This window comes from Hipposideros armiger, unplaced genomic scaffold (assembly GCF_001890085.2).
Source record: "Hipposideros armiger isolate ML-2016 unplaced genomic scaffold, ASM189008v1 scaffold_205, whole genome shotgun sequence".
NCBI classification, from domain to species: Eukaryota; Metazoa; Chordata; class Mammalia; order Chiroptera; family Hipposideridae; genus Hipposideros; species Hipposideros armiger.
This window is the reverse complement of record NW_017731555.1, coordinates 2442930-2456649: the sequence shown is the minus strand read 5'-3', so window position 1 is coordinate 2456649 and position 13720 is coordinate 2442930. Positions and strand designations below refer to the sequence as shown.

The 13720-nt window shown below is 40.1% G+C and overlaps 1 protein-coding gene across 9 annotated transcripts in view; it reads left to right on the top strand.

Annotated features, from left to right (window-relative positions):
- RAPGEF4 (Rap guanine nucleotide exchange factor 4) overlaps positions 1-13720 on the top strand; it is a 298057-nt gene that overhangs the window by 236932 nt on the left and 47405 nt on the right. For all 9 annotated transcript variants that reach the window (XM_019653708.1, XM_019653711.1, XM_019653714.1 and 6 more), the window contains 5 exons: positions 982-1058; positions 1486-1632; positions 3523-3638; positions 8887-8975; positions 12588-12666. In XM_019653708.1, coding sequence (XP_019509253.1) covers positions 982-1058; positions 1486-1632; positions 3523-3638; positions 8887-8975; positions 12588-12666 — 508 coding nt within the window. The remainder of the gene's footprint in view (positions 1-981; positions 1059-1485; positions 1633-3522; positions 3639-8886; positions 8976-12587; positions 12667-13720) is intronic.

Sequence of the window (13720 nt, the reverse complement as noted above, 5' to 3'; positions counted from 1 at the left end):
AATGAAGGGATTGAGGTTTAGAACATTTTTTTTTTTAAGATTTTTATTGGGGAATTGGGGGGATGGGAACAGTGCTGGGGAATTGGGGAAAGGGGGACAGACAAGTAGCGGCTGCTGGCCACTCACGCTGGCTGCTGGCTACACACAGTAGCCCATGGCAACCCACTGCCACAGGGACTGCAGCCCACGCCGTCGCCGGCGACTCAACGGCAGCCCAGCTCCAGGTTGAGCTGTTGCATAGAACACTTTTTTAATGGACACCTGTTAACGTTTCAAGAGACATTCTTGGGAAAGTCTTGCTGTTTCCTGAGTTGTGTTAGTCAAATACTCAGGGAGCATGAACTGTAAAAGTAAAATGAGTTATAAATATTGTATTTCAAAACATTTTTCAGTCATCCAAAATGGCATTTCTAACATTGATATTTACTTTAGTAAGAGTTTCCTTTTTTCATATTTTCTGAAGAATGAAATTACAGCTACAGTTGAAAGCCCCTTGTTCCCTCCCTTATCTGATTCTTCTCTTTCCCTCCCCAAGGTAACTCCTACCCCATATGTAGTGGTTATCACTCCAATCCACTTTTTAAAAAATATGTAGATATGTATTCATAAACAATATATAGTGCTAGTTTTCATGTTTTCAAACTTCACATTACTAGTCAGATTACTTTTAAAAACTATTTTCTATAGCATAATATGTTTTTATGAATTGTGGGGGAAAGTGTATTGCTTAATGAAATGGATTGCTGGTGAATTGCTATCTAGTAAAAATGGACCTTTCCAGGCATAGCAAGTAGAGCAGTGTTTCTGTTCCTTTCATGTTCTGTAATAATATTCCACCTGAATAAGTTAGCATTTGCCAGTTATTTCTTTCTGGAATAAATGTGTAATTCTGGAAACTCAAAATGATGATTTGATAAGCTGTAATTTATATTGATGTGCTTCTATTCTTGTCATAAGTCTTTTTATCTTTTTGTTATCTAGTGTTTAACCAGGGGGAAGAAGGCACCTCCTGGTACATTATTCTAAAAGGATCAGTGAATGTTGTCATTTATGGCAAGGTATATATATATATCTTTTTCTTCTTGAAATTTTATTATGCTCCATTTACTAGTGTGGCTCTAAGTATTAACAATGTAGTGCTACAGTTAGACTTGCAACAACATTGTTACTCAATGTAGAAAAGACATAGCATCTCTAATCATAAATTATCTAAATTAGTATACTCAGAGTAGTATCAAATTTTCTGGGGCTCATCTCCTTATAGATTACAAGTGTACATTTAAGTTAGATCATAGCCCATATTACCTAATAAAAGAAAAAACAAAACAACATAATTTTAATTATATGACTCCCATTAAGCATCCCTGGGTATAGCCCATTTATATACACAGTGTTTTAGGGGCAAGGGGGTCTTGTGGTACAAGGTGGGTGGGTGTCTGCTCCGTTTCAGGGACCATCTTCATCTGAGTATTCTGCTCTCTCCAGGGTGTGGTCTGTACCCTGCATGAGGGAGATGACTTTGGTAAGTTAGCACTAGTGAACGATGCCCCAAGAGCTGCCTCTATCGTCTTGCGAGAAGATAATTGCCATTTCTTGAGAGTAGACAAGGAGGATTTCAACCGGATCCTGAGGGTAAGTCCAAGGCACAGTGTGACTGAGGGGCATCCCATGTTTGTGTTTTGCCAGCTAAGCAACGATTTGGGTGTCCTGGTAATTGAGCAATGCTGTGAATAGTGAATGCTCTGGGAACAAAGAGCCTGCCTTGGTCACAGACCTAGGATGTTCCGTGTGCTGGAGTGCCTCCTGGGGTCCAGAGGGATATTCCAGTAAAGCTGCAAATGTGATGTGCTATGCTGGATCAAACAGCTCTGCACACACCTTAGCCGGTCCATAAGAATTAGAGACAGAGGAACTGCCTTGGCAAATGTCGAAGCGTGAGCTGTTTCTCTTTGCAATCCCAGGCTTCCGCTTTTGTGCTGTTCCCCATTCATATATTTCTCTACCTAAACCTTCTTAGTTTCTGCCTCCGATCTCATCCCAAATCTGAACCTTTCTCATATCATCACACACTCCCTTGATTTATTAAGTGATTACATTTTAGTGGGAATTAACATCCATCATGGTTCCTCCAACCAAGCATTTTCATTTCAAGGGCTTTATGCCAAAATTGATTCACACTAAAGGAATTTCAGACTTCAGTAAGTAGATAAAGAACAATTGGGGTGGTAGAGGGAGCCATGAAATGGCTCGTAAAGTTGGCTCTGCAGATGGGCCTAATCCAAGCTTGTTAAGGTGTTTGTGAGAGTGGGTGATGTTTAGAAGAGATGGTCCTTGGTCTCTCCCCACCGTGTAGCCCCGGGTCCGTTGGGAGGAAGAACCCAGCTTGGTAAATGCCTGAGTGTGGACTGCTGGGGATGATGACAATGTCGCATGCCCCCTGGCCTCTCCGGTGGCCCATGTTCCATCCCGCCCTAGCTGGAGTTCACCCAGAGAGACTGTTCCCTCTGTGATCATTGTGCTCTCCTCCCTTCTCTGCCTCTCCCACCTGAGCATCTTTCTCTCTCCTACCTGAGAGTCCTAAACACAGCTTCTGTGTCTTCAGGTATACTTGACATCATTTAATGATGATTTATAACGTCGTTCTCCATTCTTTTTGTATGGGCACCTATCCCTACATAGCCTTAAGTATTTGCCTTCAGTGGCAAAATTTCTGACACCCAAGTTTGTGTTAGGAATGCACTCTCTTAATGCAAAGAAAGTTAAATTAAAAGCTGTACCATTGAATAATATAGAAAAAAAAGGGCACATGGAATTTGATTTTGTTCTTATCTAATCTCTTTTAAAATGGGGACCATATGATAAGAAAAGACATATTAATTTTTTTAAATTAATTATTTTAAATGAACACTGAAATTTAAAGAGAAGCTTTACTAACTCTTTGAAATTTACACTTGTGGAGTTCACACTCAGCCAAAAAAAAGCCTTTGAAAGATTCACATGAGGACCATTATCACTGATGTAATTTATAAAATTATTCAAAAGAACTGAAAAATGTTTTAATTCATTTCACATGGGTTTTTTTTTAAATAAAGTCTTTTGATTAGAGAGAAAAAGTGCCACTCCTGAGAAAAACGAAATATCCTCAGAAGAAAATCAGAATGAAGGATCTTGGCTGAAGCTGAGTGCCATCTGCCACATATTTTTATAAAGAACAAATGCACTGCTCCTCTGTCTTCCTGCGATCCCGCCCTCCCCCAAAGGCTTCTCAGAGCACAACCACACTCCTCTCCACTCTGCTGAATTTTTGAATCTGGGGTAAAAGCAGAGCTTTGAAAACCACATGCCTCAAACCTCATCTGGTCCTCTCCCTGACCGTTCCAGCCCTTGACTTTGAAAATGACTTAATTTGTAGACACAACAATTAACATCACAAGCCCCAAATGAGTTTCTGAAGCATTTGAAATTTTTTTCATTGTCTGAGCAAACGGCAGCATCTGTATGTGGTGTAATTTGTGTTTGCAGGACGTGGAGGCGAATACAGTCAGACTGAAAGAACATGACCAAGATGTCTTGGTGCTGGAGAAGGTCCCAGCAGGGAACAGGGCTCCTAATCAAGGAAGCTCACAGCCTCAGCAAAAGTAGGTTTGCATCCAACACTGCAATTGCCAGACTATGATTAACCTTTTCACATGGTATCATCATTCCTACAATAGCATGTTCTCCTTTTTAGTGGAAGACGGCGGTGTGTGTGACTTTTTCCTCTCTATTGACTAATCACACATTTTGTGGAGTATAATGTGTCCATTTCTGGCACTGTGTAGAGCTTCGTGCTGCCTAGCGTAATGCAGGGGAGAATATTCCTCTACTCTAAAAGGGCTCTCTGTATACAGTGTTCAACTGTAATAGCTTTGGAACAGAAGGCATCGGAGAGAACAATGGAAGTCGGAATGCCAAGCAGCTCAAAGGATACGTTGGCCCTGAGGAGATGTGAACCTTTGGTATTTGAATTTCGTATGTAGGATTTCTCAAGAGGTGTTTTCATCTTGTTATCGGAATGAGCATCTTTGACAGAAACCCAGATTTCAAATATAAGACAGTCTGTTGATTGCAGCCCGGAAGCATCCATTGGGCCTGATCCATACTTATTCCTGCTAAGGTCAAAAGGGTACTTGTTTCACATTTCTCAGGTCCCTGTTTAACTTGGGTCTTTAAGTATATCTATGTTAAGTTCCACCTTTTGCTGCAGCTTCCTACATGAGACTTTTTTGTCAAATGTACCAACATGTGAACGGTAGAACAGGAGAATTGGGAAATGTAGCTCTAAGAAATTGTAGAAAATTACAGAATCTCGTTTTTAGAATAAAGATGAATTTTCAATCTTAAAATACTAAAAACACCAATTCTGCAGCTAAAGAAATGTCACCAAATAATATTTTGAAAAAAATGCATTCCAAGTCATTTTTGTTTGTTCTCCATGTAAATGAGGTATTCCCTCTCATCAGGACGCTCACCATAACTGATGAATTTTTATTGTTTAGGCTAAAAGCCTGAGGCTCAAACATTTTCATCTGGATGAATCAACATTTTTACAAAGAAGATGGGAAGATATGTAATATTATTGATGGGCCATAGTACATTTTGTATATTTTATGTACTCCCTTATTACACCCCTTTTAACAGATAGAAAAATTTAGGCTCAGAGAAGCAAGTTACTTGCCCAAGATTACAAAGCTTATAATGGTAGAGCTGGGATTCAAGTCCAGCTTGATCAACTTCAATGCCTTTTCTCCTTTAGCCTCACAGATTACTATAGCAAAGCATGTTATATAAATACTGTAACCTTGACCCTGTCTAGTAAGCATTTTAAACCAATGTATTTCAAAAGAAATGGCAAAAAGTGGACTATATAAAAACTATACTTTTACTTACAAACCTATCAAATGACCATCTAGAATTCTTTATTGTTTTCTTATTTTTCACGACTATCCATTCTTGAAATGTTCTTGCCAAATGTTTTTAATAGTCCTTCCAGCCCACAGAGGATGAGAATGAAAACGTTTTTATGTGAAAGTTGGGACTATCCCCAGTGATTTTTTTCTTGCATGCTTTTAAATATAAGTAGACCATTTTATAGTGGTAATCTGCATTCTTTAATAATGCCTCAGATGTCTGAGGAAAAATTGGCCTCCTGAAAAATGAAGCCTTGAAAATTCTCCTTAACCTTGAAACACCTGACCAAGGTCCCCTGAAGGCCCCCTTCCTTCAGCTCTTCATCGCATGGCAGAATGATCAAAAGCATTTGCTTGTTACAACATCTTCCATTCAGAGCACCTTCCAAATATAGATTTTTTTATGAACTCAAACTAAAGGGAACAGAAAAGGAGAGGCCATGTGTATTAAACTTATTTTAGGCCTGGATCTGATTTCTGTTATATCTTCTTATTTGTGTCATTGTAGGCCAACACATGGTTCTTATATAATTCAAAAACTTGTGTGTGTTCACAGCACACGATTTAAGAAGTATCATTGAGTACAAAATAACGTATCATTCAAAATCAATTCCCTGAAGAACAAAAACCCACTCTCTCAAGGGGTATTTTCCATGTTGAGTGTTTCCAAGCCAGATCAGAGTTGAAAAGGAGAGACCATGTAAGTGAATTTTGGTCTGATATTCTGGATAACTTCGATAAAATGGCAACGATTGTGTCTGTGGATGGACTTAAAATTTAGGAATCTTTAGGGCATCTGTCTCCTCAGAAATTGTCATATTTGAGCTCCAAGAGGGTCGCTGTTGGCTGCTAATAATAATTATTTTTCTAATACACTTTTCCCCTGAAAAATCCAGAATAGTTTCAAAACTGCTTGACTCTGCGCAAGCCACTCAACTCCGAGGGTGATATTAAAATGTCAAAAGCAAGACAGGATTTCTCATGATGGGTAAACTATATGGAACCCTCAAAAATTGACCATGTTGGTTATCTTCTGCTCTGTGGTTTTGTGGTTTTAGTAAGAAAGAAAGAATTTGAAATGACTATTCCTGTTTTAGTTACTGTGTTGCTTTTTCCTTAGACTAGCAACCCTATTGTTCAACTCCTTCCTGTTTGCAGAAAGATAATCTCGTTCAGGCCTCCCCACCACCACCTCTTTTTTTGTTCTAGATGCAGAACAAAATTGTCTTCATTTCCAGACTTGGTGTTAGGAAGAGATTTTTCTGTCGCAGGCTTAAAATCTCACAGCTTGGCTAATATAACCAATTGGGGTTCTCTTTAACTTGGACTGGAGTAACTCCTTCATGCAATACACTGAAAAGAGCCATGCTGTCTGTCTGGCTTTTAAGTCCTTCATTTCAACAGAGGTCAAGCAGCAGGCACCTGGCAGTGTCCAGCCTGAAACAAAGCAACAACGTGATGTTTCCGCTAAACCCAGAGCTGCAAGATCACAGATGGCTATGTCTGGCCGGAAGCTTCCTGGCCTTTCCTCTTAAAGAGTTCCCTGCTCTAAAAGAATGTCAACACCCAAGCAGCCTCCTGTGGACCTAAGAGTGAAAGGATGGGTACGGCAGCCATGGCAGCTGTACCACCAGAGGGAGCCTTTGGTAGCAAAAGAAAGATCCCCTGGTGTCTGAGATTGACCAGACGGGCAGAGCTTAGAAGTGATAGGATACCTGGCTTGCCTCCGTGGTCTTCATCCTTTTTAACCAGACATAATAACCAAGCTAAGGGGTGTCCAAACAAAGAACACCAGGATGGGAAGCCAACCTTCTATCAGAGTCCAACTTTTGACAAAGGAACAAATTTCAAACTGATGTATCAGTTGCCCAATGCCACAGTAAATAACAAGTAACTGGTTTTTTATGTAGTATATTTTATGTGCTATATTTTTATATAATATATTTAAGCTGATTTAAGTAAAGCTTGTTTTCAGGAACAAGCAAACAAGTTCTCTTCAGAGGAGGTTTTTCATTGCATAGCAGACTTCCTGTCCAGAACGAACTCTGGGGACCTTGACGTAGCCCTGGCCGGAGTGCCTTGCTGCCCAGGCAGAGCAGCATGAGACACACGCTTGTGCTCCGAAGCCAGACCTGGGCTCGCAGTGGAGAGCTCACATTTACTAATTGTGTAACTGGGGCCTGATGCCTCCCCTTGCAGGGCAGTTTCTCCACCTGCAGGATAAAGATAATATTTAACGAGCGGGAGTAAACATGAGGACAGTGTTCAATGCCCACCTCGTTGTCTGGGGCGTAGTAAACATGTGGCAGACGCCAAGTGCCCTTTCCACCCCCAATTCCTTAGTATGTGGCCAAAGGCTGCTCCCCGTCCAGCTCATCTGGTGAGCACAATCAAAGAGCCATATATTTCAGGAATTACTGAATGAACTCAGCAATTTTCTCCGTTTCAGTGTTGGAAGTCATTTAGAAATAGGCCCTCTCATATACTCAAATACTCATTGCCTACAAGAGGCAAATCATTGTCTTCTACCTTATTTACTTTGAGAACGGGGTCATACTTTTGAGATTAAAGTATATTTTTTTTCTACTCCCCCTCTCCTTTTCTAGTCTCCAAGGCCAGGGTTCCTCAGAGATTTAACTCTTCAGCTTCCTTTGGCCCTGTATACACACACATGTACACACACACACACACACACACACACACACACACAGAATAGTTTTAGCTATTGGTGGCTTCCAGGTAGACTGTATCTGTTACCTAATTGAACTCCAAGGTTGCTTCCTTACTCTCCCTCTCCGTTTTCACCTGCACAGGGTCGTATGTTGAACTGCCACTTCTTTACTCCCTCAGGCAGAAGGCTTCGACCCTGAGATTTAACATGTTAGGGATATTATTAGGATTTGCACACACTTCATCCCGGGTCAGCAAGGAAAGGGTGTTGGCGAGGAGGCGGAGAAACCTGGGTTCCCCTGGAGCGGAATTCTACCAGTGCTTTCTGCTCATAAGAGAATTGTATTTTCATTGTTGTTTTCTTCCCTGCCCCTTTGGCTTTATGTGAAATGCCAAGCAGAAAAGCAAAGCCTGAGTTTTGGAATAGGAGCCCCAGATCATCTTAATGCATTTTGCCTATAATTTTCATTCACTGTCTTTTTACCATCTTGAATATGACTTTTAAATAACCCACATTCAACCTAAAAAACAAATCCTTCTGTGTTGATTGAAGAGCTTCATGGACGGGTCTTCTGAAATAATGTCACCCTCCCGACCACCCCCAAATAATTGATATTGACACTGAAATTAATTCTGTGAATTTTTTTTTGCTGGTTGATTTTCTGTCCAGATACTACCGGGGTTCCCATGTTTGCTCATTGGTGTTTGGGTTTTGTTTTGTTTTGTTTTCTCTTATGTTATTCTTAGCTGTATTTCCAAAGCACATACCAGTGTACAGTTGGGAAAGACAGAGCCATTCCAGAAATAGGCAGGGGAATCCAGTAGGGGACTAAAATTTTGCTACAAGTAACCCATATATGGATAACCTAGTTTACTGTCACTTCCCCTCACCAGCTCCCCCCTGCCTGACCTCAACTGCCCTGGGATTCACGTTCCTTTTCATTCCCCTTGGAACAAGGCTGGAGTTGCTCAGTTCCCAGCCTGCTAGAGCCACTCTCCAAGGAATTTACTTTAGTTCCATGTAGGGAAAAAAGAGTCACGTTTTAGTAACTACTTCAATTCACAGTTGTTCCACTATCTTCCTGTGTGACTTTGGCAAGGTACATGGTTTCTCTTACCATAAGGAGAATATGGGCCATAAGTTAAGTTGGGATTGCAAAAAAAAAAAAAAGAAAAAGAAAAAAAAAGAATCTTAGCTATATGAAAGGTTATTTATTAATGATTTGAGCACTTTTGAAAAGCTAATGCTTTTTTATTTCTTACCCAGGTATACTGTGATGTCAGGAACACCTGAAAAAATTTTAGAGCATTTTCTAGAAACAATACGCCTTGAGCCAGCTTTAAATGAAGCAACAGGTAAATGCCTAGAGCAGTTTTGTGTGTCCGTAACAATGCAGAATATTCTAAAATCAAAATTTTGAATTCATTATCAGTGTGTGTAACCAACACAGTTTTAGAAGGGGGATATGTGTATTAACATGAGAAGAATATCCCTGTGTGGCCCACTCAGGGAACAATCTTTTTGACCATCCCCTGACCATCCTCTGCCTTCAATCCTGGCTGCTCTTTTGTGAATGGCTCAGTCGCATTCATACATATTAAAAGTAGCCTTCCATAGGCATCTCTTAAGTTATCATTTAAATTCACCTTCCATAGATATCTATTAGGTTATAATTTAAATTCTACCTATTTGCATTAAAGGATTTGCTGCTGCCTACACAAAAGGCACAGCCTTGCTCCAACTGGGAGTAAAATGGCTCTGTCTGTAGTTGTAGAGTCTTGGGCTGCCCCGAGTGTAACTAAACACAGCCGTATTAGTTTGCTAGGGCTGCTGTAACAAAGTACCACAAGTTGGGTGGCTTAAACAACAGAAAGGTATTGTCTCACAGTTCTGGAGGCCAGAGGTCTGAGGTCAAGGTGACGGTAGGGTTGGTTCCCCCTGAGCACCATGAGGGAGAATCTATTCCATGCCTCTCTCCTGGCTTGTGGTGCTTTGCCGGCAATCTTTGGGGTTCCTTGGCTTATAGATGCATCACTCTGATCTCTGCCTTTATGTTCACATGTTCTCTTTGTGTCTTTTCACACAGCCTTCCTTCTGTGCATCTGTCTCTGTGTCCAAATTTCCCCTTTTTATAAGGAACCAATCATACTGGACTAGGCCCGCTATTAACGACCTCATCTTAACTTGACAACACCTGCAAAGACCCTGCTTCCAAAAAAGGTCAAATTCTGAAGTACTGGGGGTTAGAACTTCAACATGTCTTTTGGGAGTGACAAAATTCAATGTATAATACTGCCTTACAGTGAACCAGTCTTATTAAGCAAGACACAGATATTTGAGATGAATCTCACTGGTGAACAAATCTGTGATTTCATTCTCCCCTTTGGGAACCATCTTGTACATGACTTTGACACAGCTCACATTCAACTTAAAAAAAAGAAAAACTCCTATGTTACTGGCCTGACTCTCAGAATAATGTGTCAATATTTTAAGCGTTCTGAGTTCCATAGAAGATTTCTCTAAAAGGAGTTCAAGGATTTATCTAAAAAACCTAGTGGTTGTTCAAAGTCCATTTCCATCATCTTTGCAATATATTCAAAGTAAAGTTATTATTATTATATACCTCCTAAAAGTAGTTTAGCACTGATTTACGTCTTATTTTATCTCCTCTTTCTAGTTTCTCATTTTATAAATAGATCATCCCAGATATTTCTTTATGAAGCAAATTAATTAGGGAGTAGTTGATATACAAGCCAGGATCTCTAGCTCCAGGGCAATTAATTTCAGTTCGATGTTTGTTGAGTATCTTCTCAGGCAGGCACTATGCTGCATGCTGTGGGCTAGGCAATGTGAACAGGCGGCACTCTCCTGTCCTTAGGAAGTTTATAACCTTCTAAAGGACGTAAAAGGATGTGCAAACAGTTTGAACATCAAGAAGAACGTGCTTTGGGAGCACTGACTGGCTGAGGGGACCAGGTGAAGTGTCATGGAGAATAGAGCCTTTGAAGTGGTCCTGAAGGAAGGCTCGTGTCTAGTAACTAGCGACAGGGGAACAAAGCTTTCCCATACTGCGGTACAACATTAATAATGACCTAGAAATGGGCACAGAAGATCAGCAGTCTGGTTTTGCTGCGCTGTCATATGCATAAGTTAGTCTAGTTTCCTAGACCTTTTACTTCTGTGACCAGCGTTAATCATTGGGCGACTTGGGAAATCATTTTCTAGTAGGAAATGATTTTTAAAAATAGTCAGCTCTCAAGAATATTTAGGAAGAACTACTGCATATGTAGAGGACAAAAAAGCCATGGTGAAATGTAGGTGCTGGGTAGTTACCATGCTAAGTGACCAGCTCCCCAGAGTCAGAGTACCTTACTGAAATCTCCAGTTTAGCAAAATGTAAACTGGCCTGTTATATAGCACAGGCCTTCTGGGAGCCTTAGAAGCACAAGCATCGCCTCCCCTATCCTCAGAGATTGCCTGAAACATATTGTATAAAGGTGACCCTGGATGGGAAACTCAGACAAGCTAAAGTCCTTTTGTACTTAAGAGAAAAGGCTCCATACAACTTCTGCCTGGCGCCTTCTCTGCATCTTAGGTTCAGTGTAATGGTACTGAAATGACTGGAAACACTTAGTGGTGACAACTTGAGATTATACTTATCCCTTATATTTAAATGAGTATAATGATAGTATGTGATATGATAGAGGTGTTAGCTATCGCCATGGTAATAATCATGTTGCAACATATAAATGTAGTAAATCAATAAATACATTGTACACTTTAAACTTACATGATGTGGTATGTCAATTATATCTCAGTTTTTTTAAAAACAAATGAGTATAATGGTTAAACCTTTATAAAGTCACTGATTCCAACATTGCCAATATAAGTTAATTTAAAACATAGACATTAATATTTATCTAATTTATATAGTTAAAATTTTCATATTTCTCCTCATTTCCTATTTAAAAAGTCACATGAGTTTCGCAAATCTCAGCCAGTGTTGTTCATTTTTTAATTGGAAATCCCCATATCATCATGAATTTCGAGTTTCACCTGGCATACTCCTAAGGCTTTCTGACCTGACTTCAGTGATTTCCCACCAACACTGACTGGATAGCGTGGTCTTTGCAGTGAAGAACTAGCATGAATTCACAATGAAGCAGATGAGGCTTATCTTTGGGACTTGCCTTATTTCCCTTGCCATCTCCCTGCTTCCCTACCTACAAAATAGCTTCAAATATAGGACAGTCACCATTTTCATCTACTGGTGAGCTTTGTTTTGCTTCAGTTGATGCTCACAGCCTTTATCTTTTCTTTTTTCCTGCTTTTGTTTCCCTCACCAATTCTCCATTCATACCACCTCCTTTTTCTTTAATTCCATCATCCTCTCATCCTTCATGGCTCCCTCTGGAAATAGGAGGTGAAAACGAGATAAAGAAAAGGCGATATTGACAAAAGACATGTGGTGTAAAGTTGACAAAGAAATGACCATGTTTTAGTTCTGCACACATGGTATACACACACACACACACACACACACACACATACACACACATGAGGGGTGTCAAAAAAATGTATACAAGCAGACACTTTGGTCCACGTTGCTCAAGCAGTAGTTCGCCATAATCAAAAGTGTCTGGACGCGGATGGTAACCACTTGGAGCACCTCTTGTAATTGCAGAAGTCAAATGTGACGTATTTATCTTTTGTTATCAATATATATTATTACAATTTTAATAGGTTTTTTTTCTTTCTTAAAATGTGTATACATTTTTTTGGCACCCTGTGTGTGTATAAAATTATTTTTATATGCAGTGCTTCTATGTACAGTAAAACCACAATACTCCAAGCCAATGCGTGAGAACCGTTGGTCAAGAACTAATCAATAGATACTCTTGTTTTCCTAAATATTTCTGCAAGAACCTAATTTCCTTTTCTGCTTTGCATTTTTTTCCCCCTTCCAGATTCTGTTTTAAATGACTTTGTTATGATGCACTGTGTTTTTATGCCAAATACCCAGCTTTGCCCAGCCCTGGTGGCCCAATATCCTTTTATTGTGAAGAGTCTCTATGCCCTTGAAGACACCCCATATGTACAAGGCCATTATCTCATCCCCTTCCCTGAAGGTAAGTCGTGTCCCAGGCAGAGCTGTGCTTCCTACCCTTGTCTAACTCTGAAATGTCAGCAGTTTTCTCCAGCATTGACTCCAGCTCTCCCTGGCATGGTTTGGTCATGCCATGTTTGAGGACTTCTTCCTCATCACCTGTGTAGAGAAACGGGAGCCAGGTTACCTCGGGAAGGTGTTACTGGTTGGGAATTTACATACCTGGGAGGTGGGCTAGAGAAAGTTATGGAGAAGAACCCAACAGTATTATTAGGGATAGTTCCCTAGCCTGGGAGACAGGCTGTGTACCTCTGTCAGGACCTGGCAGGTGGGTTGTGGTCTGCTTGTGTTTTCCCTTTAAGCTGTAGTATTAACCAGACCACTAACCCGGTGAGATAAAGACACGTTATCACTGTGGGGTAGCTTTCGTTTTATATTCGTCCTAGTCCATCCTCTACTGCAGATACCAAAATTTATTTCTTTGTTACTATTGTTATTATCATCATGTTCACTTAAATACAAGATACAAAACTAGAAATTCTAATGGCAGTTCTTCTAGGCAGCTTGAAAGCTGAGTTTGTTTGGGGCAATTTTTCAATACTCTGTTGAATTGTCCGATGGGTATACAATGTCCAGCACAGAAGGAGCATTCAGAAAATGGAAGTTGAATAGAAGAAGTAAATATTATTAATGAGTCGCAGCCTCAAATTTAAGGGGCATGTGAAAGTATATTTTCCAGTTCTGCTTTATTTTTAAAACAACAAAAATGTAGACCCCAAAACACTTTGGCCTTTTGTGAGCAGTTAAATATATTGAAGGAGAATAGCTTTCTTTTTTCTGAGCAATCCAATCAATGTTGGCATGTTTTCCTTTTTCAGAATTATAATTGCCCTACCTGATTCTCATGTTTTTTGTTCACCCATAATTCTCTTTGCAGTCAACAGACTGTGTGAGGATAGGAGATTTGAGTGGAATGTGTTATTCAGAGGAGCT